Here is a 20,911-nt window from a genome sequence, read left to right as displayed (position 1 = left end):
AGGAACAGGTACACATTGAAACTACTTAAGACTTGCAGCAATGCAACTTGTCTTTCTACAAAAGCAAAATATTGCAATTGCTGGAAATCTAAAATAAAAACAGAAAATGCTGGAAATACTCAGGAAGTCTGGCAGCATCTGTGGAGAGAGAAACTTCTGGTAAAAGATCACAGGCCTGAAATGTAACTTGGTTTCTCTCTCCATTGATGCTGCCTGACCTGCTGAGTATTTCCAATATTTTCTATTTTTGTTCCTGTCCTCTTAGCTTGTTTCATAACTGACTCTTAAGAAGTCTACTTGCATCTGGCACATGTCTCAATCCCATCTATGAAAAAAGGCACCGCCAGTGATCCCAGCCCCAGGTGAATACAATGGACCATCAGCAGGTGTGAAAGTGCAAATTATCTAAACATCATCTGAACAATGGTCACAGTGATGCTATTTAAGTACCTTTGACCCAGCAAGATCAAGAGGTCAGAAAAGACTAAAGACCTTTTCTCTCTGAGACTCAAAAATTTAGATCAAATCCTATGAAAGCAAGCCAATAATGAAATGAAAAAATACATATAAAAAAAAAACATTGTTCCCATTGACCTCAATGACATATGAAATTTAAAAACATATGGCATGCTGTAGAACTATACCACCAAAACACAAGTACACTTGAATTTTAATGAAATGGACTAGAAAAAGTGAAATATGAGGCTTTAAGGTTGGTAATCAACCTTAATTGAGTCTGGTAACATATTTACTTGAAAGATTCTATGAACAAGCCACATTTGTTTGACCTATAAACGCTGGGGATGGATCAAACGCATCATTACAAATCATCTATCGCTGCTTGGCTTGAAAGTGATGGGTGCACTTGCACGACAGGGACACAAACAAAAATCTGACTGTTTCCAAATCCTGAGTCTGCTCCACTTGCATTTTGTGGAGCCTTTCCTTAGTTTTGTGCTCAGGGCAGCATGCTTAGGGGTGGATGCAGCAAATCAGCCCTGAACTGAAATGTAAAATTGACAACATAACTTTTTGTTTAATTACTTTCTGTAGAACAATTAACATGTCAAGAGAGATAATGCTGTAATGTCAAGTTGAAAGGAGGAGAAATGTGAAACCACATGGATTGCAAGTAAAGAAAGTGGATATACGTTCTAGGCACACAGACTTTGAAAGTACAAACTAGACGAGAATATTGAAATGAAAGATGAATCAACGTGAGACAGGTGACTATTAGGCTGCAACAATACTCCACAAATATCTCAAACATAGAACAAATCACACGAAACTCACAATGTAAAACAACATCAACACAAACAGTTCAATAAAAGGTGAATGCATAACGGGTCACAGACTTGCTCCAATTTTCCCATCAAAAAGGTATCAATATCTCATCATTTTTGGCGGGGGGAATCTCTTCACAGTAAACACATCTAAGGGCTTGCTAAGGACAGGTGTAAAGCAGAACTAATCTTGTTTGCCTAAACAATGTACCTCAAACCCAAACTCAAAATCTACTTTGATGCAACTTTAAAAAAAACACTTTGCTCCCACAGCCTCTCTGAGCAACACCATTTCAGTCCCAAATCTGATAGCTGTCCCCTGTTGATTCAAGTCCATAAATAAGCTGAACTGAGATTGCTGGAAATAAGTTAATGCCATCCCTTTCTAGCTTGTTTGGTACCTAAAGATACCCAATACTGCTCATTTCCAGGATTACCAAGTTAATTGAGGGAGGGAGTGTAGAAAGATTAAATCTAAACAAGTTTATGGTCATATTGACCTGTTAATGAGTAGAGGTACACTGAATAGGGGAAAACTTGAAACAGCATGGTACAAGTTTCCAGCAACGAATATGTGACTAACTTGACATCAAACAGCAGCAAAAGACAAAAAGATCAGGGCATTTTTGTTTAAATTGGAAAATTCTAGTTGCTCCCACAATAATCAAACTGCATTCAGTAGAAGAAGGGACTTTAAAGCAAGTCTGGGACAACACCAAACACCAGAAGTAGAAGAGAAAAACCAGAGTGAATGAGAAAGATGCAGAGAAATAGAGAGTGGTGGAACAGGAGGGGAGTTGTGGGAGCAATGGAGAAGGTGGGGTGCAGAGAGGGGTAGCGAGGAGTGATAAGAGAGAGATAAGTAGGTAGAGAAGGAAAGGCAGGTATAAATGAAGGTTAAAGATTGATGAAGAGGGGCAAGGTGAGAAGAGAAAGAGAAAAAAAAAGGTACTGAGGAGAAATGGAGAGAATGAAACACAGGCCACATCATGGAACAACCATCTAACCTGAAGGTTCTGAAAATGCATCAGTGACTTGCAGTGGGTAAATCTGGCAGTGGACTCAGAATGGTAGAATTTGTGACACAGCTTGCAGAGGAAACCGGTCACAGGAACCACAAATTCCTGGCCTGTGGAGGGGAGGGGAACCAAGACGATCACTATGTTACATTGAATGTGCCCTTGTCATTAAAACACACAAAACAAATCAGAAGTAAAAAAAAGGAAATGCATACAAGAATTTTGTTTTAAACAAAAAAGTCAGCTGTATAAGAGTTAACAGAAACTTGGCTCTCGGCCTCAGTCGTCCTGATTAGCTTTTTAAGATTGATGGCTATGTGCCAAAAGCAGAAATCACCTTTCAGGATTCAGAGATATGGAGGTGCATTAGTGAGAGGAAAGCTTCGCGATGATACCATAATGGAAAGCCACAGCAATGAATCTGGATACAAATAGCTATGCTACAGGATAGTTTTACACAGTTTACAGGGCCAGTTTATCTGCACTAAGCAGATACAAACTAAGTACTTAACAGTTTTCAAATTTGAGATCTAATGTTGTGTACGAAATGGTTCTAGGTAAGATAGATACTCCAATTTTGGAAAAGGCAAATTGAACTTTAAGAGAAAAGCCTCACTCAAGCTTGCTTCCAAAGGTCCTGTTGTGCAGTCTGTGAACTCAACAGCTACGGGTCCAGCAGTGATGGCTAAACTAAAACCATTATTTTCAGTGATCAACTCTCCAATACAAAACAATTAGTCTTTTCTTTGAACTACTACTCAAATAAATTTGGGGACCTGAAGATGATTAGCTTATGAGTCATAGAGGTCTACAGCCCAGAAAAAAGCCCTTCAGCCCATCGAGTCTGCGCCGGTCAAACAAGTACCTAACTATTCTAATCCCATTTTCCAGCACAATGAAGGACGTGCAAAAGCAAAAGAAAATGAAGCTTTGATATCATGGCTAAAAGGGTTAAGGCTAGGTTGTATTAACTTGCTGTGTTTGCTTGAGTTTATAAGATTGAAGGATGATCCAATCCACGTGTTTAAAACATTTAAAGAATTTGACAGGTTAGTTGCAGCGAGACTATTTACTCTGGAGGAGGAATCCAGAACAGGTAGTCTCAGTCTTATAATTAGAACTAGGTCATTTAGGAGTGAAATTAGGAAACACTTTTTCACACAAAGGGTAGTGGAAATCTGAAACATGCATCCCCCTGAAGGCTGTGTATGCTGAGGGTCAATTTGAATTTTCAAGGCAAGTATGATAGGTTTTTGTTAGATATGGGGAATCAAGGGATATGGATCAAAGCTGGAGAATAGAGCTGAGATTCAGATCTGTAATTATGTAATTAAATGGTGGTGGAACAGGTTCAACGGGCGTGTTCCTAAGGGTTGATGTTTCCAGGAAAATCTCACCAACTGCAACGTACTGGAGGATGGTAAAGACTGAAATGGGCGACGCAATGGCAGTGTGCACTTTATGATGCTGTACAACCGGACACTTGTGCAGGCATTAAGGGCTGGCTAGTCCTGGATCTACGTCGGATCAGAGCAAAGCTGTAATCCTATTGTGATGAATACAGGTGTTGCAGAATGCAGGCATCTCCACCCAGGAATGTCACACAAGTCTAGGCTGGGAAACTTAAAATTAAAAGCTTTTTAAAAAGGGGATTTTAAATTTTTTAAAAACAAGATTGTAGACAAGGGGAGTGAATACGTAGCTTAAGCAGCATGCTGCTATATTTTCCTTCCCCTTTTAAGGAATCAGACTATTCCCACTCTGCACAGATAGCATGAGGTAATCACAGATCAATTATCAAACTAGACACAGAGTTTCTTTCTGTTTATATTAACCTGACAATTCTCCCCTTCCTCCACAACATTAGTGTTCTGTATATCACCAGTCCATCATTCTGCTCGGAGGAAACTAATGAATTGCTAACTGCAATGAACAAATCTGAGGGCACTTGTATTATGGACTAAGTCCAACCCATTTTGCTTAGCAGATTTGTCATCAAGTTTGTTGTTTTAAAAGAAAAAATTGAGGGTGCCAGAATTAGAATGAACACTGATCATTTTAAACCACCGATGTTAACCACAGCGCACAACAGTCTCCCTAGGAACAAGCATCTTAGCAAAGTGAGAAACATTAAAAAAAAGCATCAATATCCCAATTCCCTTGGCAACAAACAATGGGAGAAGTTTAAGGGAAACTCCCAGACAAGATAATCCCTGGCTTCTTTTCTGTACTACCAACAATTCTCCTTAAACCCTCTCCCTGCCTCCTCCAATAGATGAAGAGCTCATGGGCTTCTTTGTCACCATGGCCACCAAAGGTCAAGACCAACCAGTGGTCTCCGCCACATCCTTCCCTCCCACACCAAGGTAACCTTCCCCAATCCTTGTTCTTTCTCTGTTTTTTTTTTACATTAATTCATGGGGTGTGGGCACCACTGACAAGGCCAGCATTTACTGGCCATCCTCAACTGACCTTTAGAAAGTAGTGGTGAGCAATCTTCTTGAACTGTTGCAGTCCTTCTGGTGAAGGTATTCCTGCAGTGGTATGCTTGTCATGGTTTGGTATACTGATAGGCCTGCAAGGCCATTTTGTTACTGGGTCATCATTACAGAAACTAACATTTTATTCCAGGTATTTTTAAAAATTAATTCAATTTAAATTCCCCAGCTGCCATGGCAGGATTGAAGCTCATTTCTCTGACTCATTAACCCAGGCCTCCAGATTACTCGTCTAGTAACAGAACCCCTTATGCTACCTCAGGCCTGCATTTAGTTTCCCTCCAATCTCCGTTCAGGTCCTCTCCTTAATCAAAAGATCCAGCTGCTCCCTCAACCCTATTCCTACTAAACTGCTGAAAACCCAATTTCCCTTCCTGGCCTCCATGCAATTGATACTGGAACCGCTCCTCCCACACCCCCACCCCCAATTGCAGGCCTTGGTGCCCTATTTGACTCTGAGCTGAGCTTTGGATTCTATATTGTCTCCATTGCTAAGACCACTCACTTCCACATCTGTAACATTGCCTGTCTCCACCCTACTTCTCAGCCCATCTCCTGCTGAAACTCTCACTCGTACATCTGTTACCTCCAAGCTTGCCTGTTCTAATGCTCTCCTGACCAGCCTCCCACCTTGCTCGCTCCATAAACATGGACTCAGCCTGAACCATGCCATAAAACCTTACCCCTGGGCTTTCTGATCTACGTTGGCTCTAAATTCACCAATGCCTTGAATTTAAAATTTTTGTCACTGTATTCAAATCCCTCCATGGCCTCATTCCTCCATATCTCTATAACCTTCTTCAGCCCTACAACCCTTTGAGAATTTTGCACTCCTCAAACTCTGGCCTCTTATGAAGCCCCCACAAGAGGCCATGCTTTCAGCTGTCTTGGCCCTGAGCTCTGGAATTCCGTCCCTAGACCGTTTTGGCTTTCTGTCCTCTTTCAAGACCCTCCTTAAAATCTACATCTCTAACCAAGTTTCTTAAACAACTGTCCTAATATCTCCTTTGGCTTGGTGTCGATCTTTGTCTGCTTACGTTTCTGTGAAGTGCATTGGGACATTAGAGGCACTATGTAAACGCAACTGGTTGTTACGAAGTCAATCCTGATCTAATTAAACATCACATGAAATCACAGGCTGACAGACTAAAGTATCCATTAAATTCAATAATGTGTTATTTAGGGAAACTTAGTAGATTTTAATGGAGAAAAGCATCGAGTGAAATACATTAGCATACTTATTTAGTACTCACCATACACAGCTTCTGCGTCATATGGCTCCTTCTCAAACTCTGACAGCAAAGCCTAAATGTACAAAGCGTATGTTTACTTTTTCCTCCCCTTTCTAAGATGCACATTTTATTCAAGAGGTTGTAAAATTCCATGACATTTCAGGGAAGCCAAGCAAATTAACGAAATCCGCAGTCAAAAACAGCTATTCTTTCTGTCAAGCTCATTCCATCCAGAGTCCATTTAAGGATGTTCCATTATGGATATGTCCCTCTTCTCCTTCAATCTGTTGATCCTCTAATTTAAGGGCCAGTGAGCTCTTTCTCTTACCCCTCCTAAAAAAGTTAGTGATCCCTCTAATATCCACCTTCTCCTATCAATCCATTACCAGTTTACAATGCATCAGTTGGCCCCAAATAAACTACCTTCTCCAGAGTGCCTATTCTACATGTCCACCATCCTTTGGATATGTTTTTTCTAATTTCTAACCTTGCGCAAGGGTTGTAAATTTTGTGCTTGAGCTCTTTGTCCCACAATCACTACCAAAATTGAATGGTTTATTAATTTCAACCTTATATCTTTCATTATTTTAAAGGCTTGAATGATATATCTGCTCTTCCCTTCTTTCCCCCAGAATAAGCTTTAAATTGGATTATCAGACATTTCCCACCTGTGAGCTTACTGATCCATTTTGGCTTCTAGTCTAGCAAAGATTTTAGGATTCTCATTATTTTCAAATTCTTCCCACCCATTCCAATCTCTAACCTCCTCCAACTCTATGAGATCTCTGTGTTCTTCCAATTCTGGCCTCTTGCGCACCCCCAATTTCCTTCACTCCACCGCTAGCAGCTGTGCCTTCAGCTGCCTAGGCCCTCAGCTCTGGAATTCCCTCCTCAATTCTCCCCGCCTCTCTCTCATCTAAGACAGTTCTTAAAACCTAGTTCTTGATCAAGCATTTTGTGACCTATCCTAGTATCTCTTTACGTGACTTGGTGTCAAATTCTGTTTGATAACACTCTTGAAGCGTCTTGGGATGTTTACCAAATTAAAAGCACTATATAAATGCATATTGTTGTAGTAGAGGTGCTTAATCTTCAAAAATAAAAGGAGTAATTGAAATTGCACTTTTGCAACATCACAGTTAAAACAGTATGAAGAACCAACTACATCAAGGGAGTATACACTGCCAAATCCCGCAATAGTTATCATAGTGGTTAAAAATAAAGCTGAATATTATTTGTCACCTCTAATAAAATCATATAGCAAATGAGGTTATTTAGATTAGATGTGTGTGAATACAGGGAAATACAAACCATTCTAACAGTATATTGACAAACCTGCTGAGAATCCCTATCACTTAAACAATCAGAAACGCTGTCATCATCCTCCTCAGTCATCCCTTCTTCATCATCTTCATCAAAGCAACCAACTGCATCAACAGTGATCAGATCCTCTGGATCATCTTGTCCAGCCTGGTCTTTGTCCTGGGAGCTACGCTGCAGCTTAACCTGAAAACAAAATTAAATTCACTGATGTGTAATTATTACACAGGTTAGTGATGGTAGCAAGTTCATGCTGCATAAATATTTGGATTTTGTGTCAAATATTATCCACAGACACTTGACATAAATATCTTGCATCTGCATCCATTTCCATCCAACACTTTTCTCCCATTATAAATTTCTCGGTCTACGGTTGTGATAGAAACTGCCACAGTAAAGTACTTGTCATACTGATATTACACCCTTCCACAAGTGCAGCAGTACCATCTGAGCTCATCTGATTTTATTGTTTGAATTGTATTCCTCCAATGCAGGAGGTAAGGTGGATATTGCAGGTAAGATTGCATTTATGCCCATCTCTAGTTGCTGGGAAAGTGGTACTAGGGATTCTTCTTGAACTGTTGCAGCCTTTGTGATGATTTTGCCCACGATGGTACCAGGTAGAGAATTCCAGGATTCTGATCCAGTGGCAATGAAGGAATGATGATCTTCCAACATTGCTGTTTTTATTCTTCTTGGTGGCAGAGGTCAGGGGAGGTATGTGCTGTCAAAGCAACCTTGGCTGGCAAGTTGCTGCAGTGAACCCTGTAGAACATACATCCTGCAGCCTCAGTGCTCTGGTGGTGGAGGGTGGATGTTGAATCAAATCCAATATGCTGGTCTGGTTTGAGACTGAATAGTGAATTACTCATCTCTGATTCATAGAAAATCGGACGTTGTTTAGCCAATCTAATTTAATTGGGTCATTTGGTACAAATGATCGAGTGGCACAGGTGGCCATCCAAGCCCATACAGTGTACCCTAACTGGAGAGAGCATTATTGCAAGGAGTGAACAAGTTAAGAACAGGGGATAAAAAAAATCGTAAACCCAACAAATCTGAAAAAGTGTTCATATGTGTCAGAAGTGTAACTGATACAAAACATGGAGCTGTCAGTAAAATCAACTGAGAACAGATAGATTCATGGAAACAGGCCTGCAAAAGATTATGGAAAATTTGGCTGTCCAAGAATTCAAGAGTGGAATACACTGTCGAAAGAAAAGTCATTGACCCAGTAACCTTAAACTTCCTCTCTCCACAGATGCTGCCCGAATGGCTGTGCATTCTTGTATTTTCTCATTTAATTTCAGATTACCAGAGATTTAGACACAAGGATAAGAATTTTTTAATAGGAGTTGGGAGATCAGGAGCCAATACAGATACAGTGAGCGCAGGAGCAATGAGTGAGTGGGACTTGGTGCAAGGTAGGATACAGGCAGAGAGTTTTAAATGAACTGAAATTTACAGAGTACAAAATGGGAGCGCAGCCAGGGCACAAATTTCTTTTTCCAAATAGTCCATCAATAGGACAGCTTTTCACTGCCCTGATTGGCAATTCTGTTCAGCACTCCAAATTGCTAATCAGTGACTTCTATGGACACGTTTGTAATGGAGATTCTTCAGCGCCCCATTGAATAGTCAAACTGAAGGTGACAAAGGTGCAGGTGAGGGCTTTGACAGCAGACAGGGTGAGGTGGGGCAGGTGGACAATGTTAAGGAGGCAGCATTTGTGATCGAGAGGATATGGGATTGTAAACTGGATTAAATAGGCTGCCACAGTTCTAAACAGTCTGGTTAAATACGAGACAGTGATCGAGGGGGGAGTATCATAATACTTGTGGAACCTGATCCCACATTTTTGGATGATGTCGCCAAGAAGCAGCATGTAAATGAGGAAGAGGAGATGACAAAGTACAAATTCTTGGGAAAATCAATAAGTAAAGGAGCGGAACAGGAAGAGAAGACACTGTTGGAGATACTCTCATAATATTGAATCCAATTTTATCTTTGCACATGATAAAGAATATTGCCACTTGAGGACTTGCAGAAGATAACAACTAAATAATACCTAGCCTCAGGACTCTACGAGTTGGGGTCATCCACTTCAGAAAAGCACAGGCTTAGAGGATATATAATTTTGGTATTAAAAATTATAAGGAGTTTGCATTTAGTCAAGTGGGAGAGATGGATAAAGATAATGGGAGAAGAGGCAATGCGTAAAAAATTGGTGCACAAAGCATGTGTTAGATGGCAAGAAGTATTTGTGCAGTGACCGCACAAACCTTGCAGAACCCAGTTTGAAAATGGCTCTGTAACGTTTCAGATAAAAATACTGTGCACCCCCAGTAAACTAAAGCATTTGTAATTTAGATAGTATGTGGACAAAGGGCAGATTCAGCTTCATGTGCTCCTGCTCAAAAAGGCTTGAATGACTTAATATAATGTTTCATTAGTATTTTTCAGGACACACATTTCAGTATCCATGGAAGCTGGCATTTTAATCTGCATATCAAAATACATGTAACAAGTTTTAACAGAGCCCCTACAGCTACTGAACAAATTAAATTAGGGCCATAATTCCTCTGATTAGATACAAAGAACAAGGAGAGTGCTTACAACCTTTGCGGTGTGGTAAAAATTATTTGAGAATTTGAGAAATAATACACTTGCAGGTTTTCCAGCAAGGTGAGCATAGGTGCTCCAGGGCTCAGGAAGTAGTATGCCTGCCCCTGAAACAGGTAGTGGGCAGGCTCAATCCCTCATCACTCAGTAACCAAATTATTGCCAACTTAAGTCACCGGGTGAAGTACACACTACTGGAGATTGCATCCCCGAGATGAAACAGTGCAGATAATTAATTCTGCTCACTCCAAACACATCGAGCAATCTGGACATTTACAACCAGAAATAAGTGTGACCCAGGCGGAAGGAAGAGTGGAGTACAGAAAGCTCACATTAGTTTGGATGAAGAAGGTTTCCAGGCCATTCAACCTCTTTTAGAATTCAGCCCTACCATCTTCCTATTACAGCCTAAGTATCAGTTGAAAGGGCTTCAGTTAATGCCATATTCAAAGGATATACTCCTTCAATATCACACTAGAATGTCAGCCAACTGATGTGGAGCTCAAACCCACAACCTTCTGAAATTAAGGCTAAAGTGGGATTGGAGGGTCAAGTTGCAGCCCTAAATAACATGTCCAATTAGAGAGAGAAAACAAATCATAATGACATGTGTTGTATTTGAATTGACGTTTCAAACTGTTTAAGTGTCAATACTGTTTGGCTGAGTTAAAAGGGCACATGTAGAATGCATCCCAAAACATTAAAGGAAATGCACTCACTGTCCAACTCATCTCTGCTCAGATACATCATGTGTAGCAGTCTAGTCATCACAAAATAGGGCAGTTCCATTGGCTTCTGATCAAGCAACATCTCAATTTTAAAATTCTCATACTTGTGTTCAAAACCCTCCATAGCCTCACCCCTCACAATCCCTGTAACCTCCTCCAGGCCTGCAACCCTTCAAGATCTTTGCGCACCTCAAGTTCTGGCCTCAGACATGTCCTGATTTCCATTGCTCCACCTTTGATGCTTGTGCCAAGGGTCTAAGATCTGGAGTTCCCTCCCTAAGCCCCTCAGTCCTTCTCTACTCCTTTAACATGCTTTTGGTTTATCCTATTATTTCCTTATGTAGCTCATTGTCAAATTTCATTTGATAATGCTCCTGTGCAGCGCCTTGAATGTTTTAATCTATTCAAAGCATGTAAATGCAAGATGTTGTTGTGGACTGTAATCTACCTGATCTCTCAAGCATCAGAATAGCCATTCAAAAACAAGGTGTAAGCATTTTTTAAAAATATTTTTAATTTCCCCTGTATTCCACTATGGAAACAAGTGAAAAGCCTAGTAAAAGCTTAGTGTACCTCTTCCACTTTCTGCTTGTGCTCTGGCGACTTCATGTGCTCCACAAACTTGCGGGGGGTTTTGAAGTGTCGGCTGCAGACAGTGCAGAAAGGCCGCAGCGAGTACTTAGCAAGCTGGTGAGAAACAGAGAACATAAATGACACAGCTACAGCAAGGGGTGGGATTGGGCCAGCAACCTCCCTCAAAAAAAGGACCAGTTGAACCTAGTCCGTAGTACAGTGTGGGGCTTTGAAACGGCTGCATCTTTCCCAGGTCCTGTGTGACTCATGCACAGCCTTTCAGGCCAAGGCTGCACTCACCTCATCTGCTAGGAAGAGCAAAGATGACAGGCTTCCTCAATGTAATGCTGATGGTACTGGGCAAGGAGCACAGAGATACTGAGCTTAAATCTCTCCACGACAAATTGCAAAATTGAAAGTGAGGTTATTTTTCTGATGTTGACCCACAATAGCAGCCGATTCTTCTGGCATCAGTTGGGTTTTGTGATATTGAGAACCCAATGACAACTTTGGCATGGTTCATTGGAATCACTCAAGGAAGGGAGCCCACTAACCCTACCTGGTGAGGCCTATACATGACTCCAGTGCTACATGACATGGTTCACTTGCCCACATTGCGTGGTTCACCCCTGTCTGAAGTTGTTTAGTAAGCTGCTCAGTTGTAAAAGCCAATTGTTCCAAAAGGCCCACCACCATTCAAGGCAATAAATCTGTACTGCCCTGAGATAATAATTGAGCTACCTGGTTGGGGTACGAGTGCCAGCAACAAAAGGAACAGCACCAGTATTAAATATGATTTAACAGCCTTATTATTTTTGGTCTGGCTTTCAAAAGAAATAAACTTTCTATCAAGCGCTTTTCTTGTTTTTCTCGACAATGACAATTTTCGATCTCTACATAGAATGATACAGTACAGAAAATGGCCATTCAGCCCATTGTGCGGGTGCTGGCTCTTTGTAAGAGTTATCCAAATAGTTCCCCACATCCCACTTTTCCCACTGCGCTGCAAATTTTTATTTTTCAACATTTATCCAATTCCCTTTTGAAAGTTACCACTGAATCCGCTTTCAGGCAACGCTACAGATCTCCTGAAAAGATCAAAATGCTTTTTTTAAAAAGGGAGCTGTATTTAAATAAATTGAATATTCATCTCATATTCTAAGGAGCACATTTAATTTAAAAAAAAACAAACACTGATGCACATAATCCCTTAAGTCCACTTGCTACTTGGGAGTCCTCAGACACAACTTGTGAGGGCAACCACCAAAACAATTTTACAACAAAAACAAAAATTGCTGGAAAAACTCAGCAGGTCTGACAGCATCTGTGGAGAGGAAGACAGAGTTAACGTTTCGAGTCCGTATGACTCTGATGAAGAGTCTCACGGACTCGAAACGTTAACTCTGTCTTCCTCTCCACAGATGCTGTCAGACCTGCTGAGTTTTTCCAGCAATTTTTGTTTTTGTTTCAGATTTCCAGCATCTGCAATATTTTGCTTAGAATAATTTTACACTATGTATATATTGCCTTTAAACTAACAAAATGCCCCCACCGACAGAGTTGGGAACCATGTAAAGGGGAATCTGGAGGGGTGGCCAAAAGTGACGTTGAAGAGAGAGATTTCAAGGCGAAATAAAAGCAAAACACTGCGGATACTGGAAATCTGACATAAAAACACAAAGAGCTGGAAATACTCAGCAGGTCTGGCAGTATCTGTGGAGAGGGTAACAGAGTTTCTGCTATCTTCCACCCTCCAAAAACTTAAACTGATGCAAAACTCTGCTAACCATACCGTGGTTTGTACCAGGTCCCGTTCACCCATCACTCCTGTGCTTGTCGCTCTACATTGGTTCCTGTTTGAATAATGTCTCAATTCTAAAACTCGCACTTTTGCTTTCAAATCCTTCCATGGCCTCACTCGTCCTCATCTCTGTTATCCCCTCCAGCCCCCAAAGTCTGAGATCTTGAAGCTCCTCCAATTCTGACCTCTTGCGCATTCATGATTTTCATCGCACCACCATTGATGGCTGTGCCTTTAGCTGCAGAGGAACTAAGCTCTGGAATTCCTTCCCTAAACTTCTCCACCTCTCTAACCATGTTCCTCTTTTAAAATGCTTCTTAAAACCTAACTATTTGACAAATCTTTAGGTTATCTCTTCTGATATCCCCTCATGTGGTTTGGGTGTCAAAATTTATTTAATGACACACTTGCGAAGCACCTTAGGATGTTTTACCACATTGAAGAAATGATTCTTCTTTAAAATGTTTATATATTTCGTTAAATATCTCACAGGAACAGCAGACAGACATGTTCCCCAAATGGAGGGATAAGCTTAAGCACAGGAAACCTTAGGAGTGCCCTTCAAGGCCCTCTGTTCTAACTGCCACTTGAACACAGTTTTCAACTCAGAGTATGTCATTTGGGTTTTCCCTTATAATGTACACATCAAAGCAGCTGAACAGGATCTGTAAGCAGCTACAAGCCACATAAACTGCAGGCATGAACTCGATCACTCCCCATCGCATGATCATTTAACAATGAGCATGTTCCCACTAATATAGTGCACCTAGAACTTACACATACCTATCATAATGCCAGCTGTTGTCAAATTCTCACTTAATAGCCACTTTTTCTTCCATGTAGGCACAGCCAGATTAAGAATTCTTGGGCCTCTGGGCACCAAGAACATTTGGGCCAACCTGCCCCTCTGCATAACCACTTCCTCACTCCATTTAAAACACAAATGTGCAATAAAATGCATGAAGAAATTTGCCCATGGAATATTTATACACTACATTCATAACAGAGCTTATCGCATCAGAACATACCACATTCACCACCGCTCACAATGCATGTTCGTGTGACATTACTACATAAAGGGTAGTGTAACATGGCAGTGGTATTACAGTAATCAACAAGAATGTTGTAGATCAACACTGGAACAATGAAAAAATGTAATGCAACTAGCTATATTTAAACTGCAGTAAGTGTTTAGTACAAATTGTAATCCCAGATCACATTGCGGGGGAGGTGAGGGTGGTGGTGGCCAGGGTGGGGGTGGTTGGGGGGAGGGGGGGAGAGAGAGAGAGAGAGAGAGAGAGAGAATAAGAAGGTCTTAAGTATACAATAGGTAACTGAACATGACAGATGCCTCCTTTAACTCTGTTTGTAGTTTGTTCTTGTATTCAGTGCAGCTTAATGAGACATGAACTAGAGTTAAGCACTGTTTCCTTCTGGAATAAATGGAGCTTAAAGATGCTTTTTTATATATTTTTCTTTGATGGGATGTGGCAAGGTCAGCATTTGTTGCCCCTTGAACTGAGTGGCCTTGTAGGGTCAATTAAGAGTCAACCACATTGCTATAGGTCTGGAGTCACATGTAGGCCAGACAAATAAGGATAGCTGATGTCCTTCCCTAAAGGACATTAGTGAATTAGATAGGTTTTTACAACAATCAATGATACTGAGACAAGCCTTCAATTCCAGATTTTTATTAATTGAATTTAAATTTCACCAGCTGCCGTGGTGGGATTTGAACCCATGACTCCATAACATTAGCCTGGGTCTCTGGATTACTAGTCCAGTGACATTACCACTATGCCACTATCTCCCCTGTAACCAACAACTTTGATAATGATGATGTAAATCAATAATGGTTGTGATTTTTTGGCTCATATAAACAATTGCCTGTTTTAAATGTAGATGTTTTAAGGATCTTTATACTTAAATGATACCGATCCATTGGTTGCATGCCTTTTTTCTGCATTATGGTGCCTTTTATCAGGACGGTGTTTTGTGTGTGTGAAGTAGGGCGCTATATTTGCTTGGGGTCTCCTAGGCAAAGGCCTTGTACACCTGTGCACCAATCATCCCCAGCCGTTACTGTTAAGACTGAATTGTAAGCAAATCTCATCAAACACAGGAGACATTCACTATTAATGTCAGCAAGACTTGTTCAACTGCTTGTGGAGGCTGAATGGCTAAATTTCCGCACTCACTCATTGATTTTTGACTCAAGCTGCAGAAGTTACAGCAAGCTTAAAGAACAGAATAAGCATTAAGACAACTAAGTAACAACTGCAGAACGCCCAAGAAATGAAAGGCATGACTGAAACACAAAGGAGAAAGGAACAGAAGAGACACAGTAAGCACCGAAAAGGGAAACGGGGAGGTTTAAGTTAAGAACTCATGTGTTCTGAATTACTGAAACCAAACTAAAATTTAAAGGTGCAAGCTTCTGATGCAAACGGATAGTTATAGAAGCAGATGACACCAGTTTTTCAATCAGGATATTCTGCATTTTGGCTAAATGTTTTACATTTAGCATGAGGAGCGAATGTCTAAACATCATGTGTGTTTACAAGAAATGCTATCCATCCCAACTTATTTGCAGACCAACAACAACATATGCCCACCTATTTAAATTGCATAAATTTTGCAGCAAAAAAAGTTATTAAAAAGCTGGTAACAGTTACACCTACTAGCAATAATTTGCAAGTTATGGATATAGAAATGTATAGTTGCACAAAGGAAAACAGCAAATGCTATAAATGCACAGCAGGTTAGGTAGCCTCTGGAAGGTAGTTCGATGGTTTGGTTGAGGTGTCTTTAATCAAAAGGCAAACTATCTTTCTCTTTGAGACAATATGTGACTCTAGCAATTTCTGCAGAAAGGTTTTTTGTCTACCTTGTGTCTCTGTGTCCTGCGATGCTCAATGATATTTCCTCTGAAGTGGGCCTGACAGGTGCTGCACCATCTGGGCCGTTTCTTGTCACTGTAAGACAATTATTGGTTATTTAGAACTGACCTCAGATTTTATCGCACTTCTGCTTCTCCTCCCACTTACCATTAAAGTGTAAAAGCAAAATACTGCAGATGCTGGAAATCTGAAATAAAAATAGAAAGTGCTGAAAAAACTCAGCAGGTCTGGCAGCAACTGTGGAGAGAAAAATAGAGTTAATGTTTTGAGTCTGTATGACTCTTCTTCAGAGTTAGAGAATAAAAATGTGATGGATTTCATACTGGTTAAGAGGGGATGGAGCAGGTGGAGCAAAATAGAAGGTCAGGGATAGGTGGGAGCTAAGGAGATTTTTTGACAAAGATGTCATGGACACAGGACAAGGGGTTGTTAATGGTAGTGGTAAAGGCTAAAGAAGGCGCTGATAGTGGTGTAAAAGAAAGACAGCAGGATTATTAATAGCAAAACAAGGGTCGGTGTTCTGTGAAAGCACACTGTAGAAGCCAGTGGCAGGTGGCCCTGTTTGGGGGCGGGGGTGGTCAAGGAAAAGGGAGCAATAAATAAATAAAATAATTAAAATTGAAAAAGGTGAAAAAAAGCAATTGAATTAAAAAAGGGGTAAAGATGGAGGCAAGAGTTCATGGTGTGAAGTTGTTGAACTTAATGTTAAGTCCAGAAGGCTGCAAAGTGCCAAACCGGAAGACAAGGTGCTGTTCCTCCAGTTTGCGCTGGACTTCACTAGAATATTGCAGCAGGCCAAGGACAGACATGTGGGCATGAGGGCAAGATGGTGTGTTGAAATGGCATGTGACAGGAAAGTCTAGGTCATGTGTGCAGACTGAGCGAAGGAGCTCCGCAAAGCAGTTACTCAGTTTGAGTTTAGTCTCCCTAATGTAGAGGAGACCGCATTGGGAGCAGTGAATACAGTGGACCAAAATGAAGGAGGTGCAAGTGAAGCACTGCTGAATCTGAAAGGAGTGTTTGGGGCCTTGGATGGTGAGGGAGGAGGTAAAGGGGTAGGTGCTGCCCCCTCTGCAATTACGTGGGAAGATGCTGTGGGAAGGGGATGAGGAGTTGGGGGTGATGGGAGGAGTGGACCAGGGTGTCACGGAGGGAATGGTCCCTACAGAATGCTGATTGGCGGGGGGGTGAGGGAAAGATGTGTTTGGTGGTTGCATCATGCTGGAGTTGGCGGAAATGGCTGAGGATGATCCTTTGAATGTGGAGGCTGGTGAAGTGAAAAGTAAGGGCAAGGGGGACACTATCATAGTTCTGGGAGGGAGGGGAAGGGGTGAGGGAGATGGGTCAGACACAGTTGAGGGCCCTGCCAAATACAGCAGGGTGGGGGGGCCGGGGGCATCTCCGGTTAAGGAAAAAGGAAGACACTCTATAAGCACCATTTTGGAAGGTAGCATCATCAGAACAGATATGCGCTGGGGGCAGAGGAACTGGAAGAACGGGATGGAGTCCTTACAGGAAGCAGGGTGTGAGGAGTTGTAGTCAAGGTAGCTGTAGAAGTCAGCAGGCTTGCAATGAATATTGGTGGACAGTCTATCACCAGAAATGTAGACAGGGAGGTCAAGGAAGGGAAGGGAAGTGTCTGAGATGGGCAATGTGAAGCTGTGAGAGGTGTGGAAATTGGAAGCAAATTAAAAACGATAAATTTTTTCAGGTCCAGACTAGAGCTTGAAGCTGCACCAATACAGTGATCGACATACCGAAAAAAAAGAGTTGTGCGTGGGGGCCTGAAACAAGAAATGTTTCACATACCCTACAAAAGGACAGGCATAACTGGGGCTCATGTGGCTACCTATAGCCACACTTTTTATTTGGGGGAAGTGAGACAAGTGAAATGGGAAATTGTTGAATGAGTGAACAAGTTCAGCCAGATGGAGGAGAGTCATGGTGGATGGGGATTGTTTGGGCCTTTGTTCAAGAAGAAGCGGGGCACCCTCAGGCCGTCCTGGTAGGGAATTAAGGTGTAGAGGGATTGGGTGTCTACAGTGAAGAGGAGGCCTTTAGGGCTAGAAAACTGAAAATTGTTGATATGGCATAGGGCATCAGAGGAATCGCGAATGTTGGTGGGAAGAGACTGGACAAGGGGAGAGAGAGAATGGAGTCAAGATAGGAAGAAATGAGTTCTGTGGGGCAGGAACAGGCTGACACGATGGGTCTATCAGGACAATCCTGTTTGTGGATTTTGGGAATGAGGTAGAAGTGGGCTGTACGTGGTTGGGAGAGTATGAGGTTGGAAGCTGTGGATGGACGATCTCCAGAGGAGATGAGGTCAGTGACAGTCCTGGGAGCAATGGCTTGATATCCAGTGGTGGGGTCATGGTCAAGGGGTAGGTAGGAAGAAATGTCTGAGAGATGGTGCTCAGACCCTGCAAGTTAGAGATCAGTACGCCAGACAACAGCAGCACCACCCTCGTCAGCAGGTTTGATAACAAAGTCAGGGTTAGACCTGAGAGAATGTAGTGCAGCAAGCTTAGGAGGAGACAGGTTGGAATGGGTGAGAGCAGCAGAGGAATTAAGACAGCTGATGTCACGCCAACAGTTCTCAATGAAAAGATCAAGAGCAGGTCAGAGGGAGGGATCCAGGTAGAGGGAGGATACTGGAGGCGGGTGAAAGGATTCGTTTAATGGGGGAAGAGGACTCCTGCCTAAAGAAGTGAGCATGGAGACAAAGGCAACGGAAGAGAGTTCAGCATCGTGCCAAGACAAAAATTCATTGAGGCCAGGGCATAAGGGGATGAAACTGTATCCTTTGTGGAGTACAAAATGTTCAGTATCAGAGAGAAAGGTCAGAGGGTACAGTGAATACACGGCAAGGGCTGGGATTAGAAGATGGGGTGGGGTCAGAGGGACTTGTTTGGCCTTCACCTCTCCATCACACAGATTAGGTAAAGAATTGAGCTGCACAATCCAGATCATATATCTTTGGAAACATTTAGGATACCTCTCCCTCTCCTCTGTTCTGCAATTCAATCAGAATTCTGATCAGGTCTCAACACTATTTGCCTGCCTATGCTCCATATCCATTAATACCCTTACCCAACAAAATCTATTAGTCTCAGTTTTGAAAATTTCAACTGATCCCAGCTAGACTTTGAGAGAGAGAATTCCACATTTCTAAAACTCTTTTCGTGAAAAGCTGGTTCTAGATTTCCCTTCTAAATGGCTTAACCACTTTAAACGTCCCCTCATTCTGGGTTTCCCCCATTAGAGGTAATAGTTCCTCTCTATTCTTATCAAATTCATTTAACATTTTAAACGCCATAATCAGATCATTCCTCAATCTTCTATACTTGATCCAAGTTTGTGCAATGTGCCCTCTTAATTGAACCCTCCATGTCCTGGTATCATTCTCTAATTTTAAAATGCTACTCAGGTATTCTAAACCATTCAATGGTTTCTAATGTTCTCCTGCACTGCATTCTTCAACTTTTTATCAGATATAAACAATGAAAAAAATTAGGATGCCTCCCATTTTTACATGGGTTTCATTTCAAGCAAGAGTGGCATATAAGATAAAAAGCCCCGCTAACGACCACAGGGACTCTCCCAGTAGCTCAGTAAGTTTATTCAGTTAATGGGTGTTCCGGACAGATCAGAAAGATTCCCTGGTTCTATCCCCAACTTGTGCAAAGTTAGCCATGCTCAGCCCAAGACATGATAGTACATTTGGCCTCAGTGTCACAAAATCTTTTCAGTGCAGAAGGCAGCCACTGAGTCTGTACTGGCTCTCTGCCCTAGGCAGGTGAGTGCAGAAGCAGGTCCTCTCGCACCCCATTCCCTCAGTTGATTAGTGATGCTCATCACAGCTAACAGCTTACTGACACTTGCTACCAATCTCCTTTAGGAATATAGGAAAAGCATCACCCATACCTATGACTGTATGAAACGTGATTTGACAAGTAATAGGTTGTAATCTAGAACACTGAAGTCTTTCAAAGCAGCAAACTTGGACAGCTTAAAAGTTTGGAGGAAAAACAGATAAATTAAAATCTATACTCTCTTTAATTCACCGACACATCAAGTTGCTGCTGCCAATAGATCTTAGCACTCCGACTTAGATTTGATCCTAATGAGCAACAGCACCAACAACAGTTCTTTTCAAAGCACCAAGGTCCATAAAGTCCAAACAAGGCAAACCAGTAGATATGAAAAAACATAAAAGCACAAGTAGAGGGAGCTGCCTGGGTTTTTGCTTACAAGGGTTACAGGGATTACAATTTATAAAGCCCTGATTTAAGAGAATATGCAAAGGATTCAATATAGGTTGCACTGTATTTAAGTGTACAAATTTGTCAGTATCGATAAGGACTTGTCCAGCTGGAAGTGCATGCTATAATAATTATACTACGCAAGTTAAACTTACGTGGAGAAACTTGGTTAGAGCACACTGAGTACTCTGCATAGTTCTGGCTTCCATATTATAAAAAGGATATAAAGGAACTGCAGGGAGTGCAAAAAAAATATACAAAAATAATACCAGAACTGGGGGTCATACCTCTCAGGAAAGATTAAGCAGGCTGGGACTCTTTTCTCTAGAAAGAAGGCTGAGAGGTGATCTGATAGAGGTCTTTAAGTTTCTAAAAAGGTTTGACACTGTAGATGTAGAGATCTTTCGATTTGTGGGGGAGACCAAAACTAGGGGCTATAAATATAAGACAGTCATTAATTTAATAGGGAATTCAGGAGGAACTTCTTTACCCAGAGTGGTTAGAATGCGAAGCTCAGTACCACAAGTAGTTGAGGTGAATAGCATAGATGCACTCAAGGGAAATCTAGATAAACCCCATAAGGAGAAAGGAAAAGGAGTAACTGACAGAGTTCAATGATGAAAGATGTGAGGAAGCTTATATGGAGCATGAAATCAGCAATGACCATTTG

General features: G+C 41.6%; 1 protein-coding gene across 2 annotated transcripts in view; it reads right to left on the bottom strand.

Annotated features, from left to right (window-relative positions):
- Positions 1 to 20,911, bottom strand: part of LOC144685545 (uncharacterized) — a 67,072-nt gene that overhangs the window by 8,199 nt on the left and 37,962 nt on the right. For both annotated transcript variants that reach the window (XM_078550167.1, XM_078550168.1), the window contains 5 exons: positions 15,964 to 16,051; positions 11,276 to 11,389; positions 7,368 to 7,538; positions 6,054 to 6,105; positions 2,291 to 2,412 (listed from right to left, as the gene is read on the bottom strand). In XM_078550167.1, the coding sequence (XP_078406293.1) occupies positions 2,291 to 2,412; positions 6,054 to 6,105; positions 7,368 to 7,538; positions 11,276 to 11,389; positions 15,964 to 16,051 (547 nt within the window). The remainder of the gene's footprint in view (positions 1 to 2,290; positions 2,413 to 6,053; positions 6,106 to 7,367; positions 7,539 to 11,275; positions 11,390 to 15,963; positions 16,052 to 20,911) is intronic.

The sequence above is a fragment of the Cetorhinus maximus genome, chromosome 10 (genome assembly GCF_964194155.1).
Source record: "Cetorhinus maximus chromosome 10, sCetMax3.hap1.1, whole genome shotgun sequence".
Taxonomy (NCBI): Eukaryota; Metazoa; Chordata; class Chondrichthyes; order Lamniformes; family Cetorhinidae; genus Cetorhinus; species Cetorhinus maximus.
The sequence above is the reverse complement of the archived record's forward strand: the minus strand, read 5'-3'. Positions and strand labels throughout refer to the sequence as shown.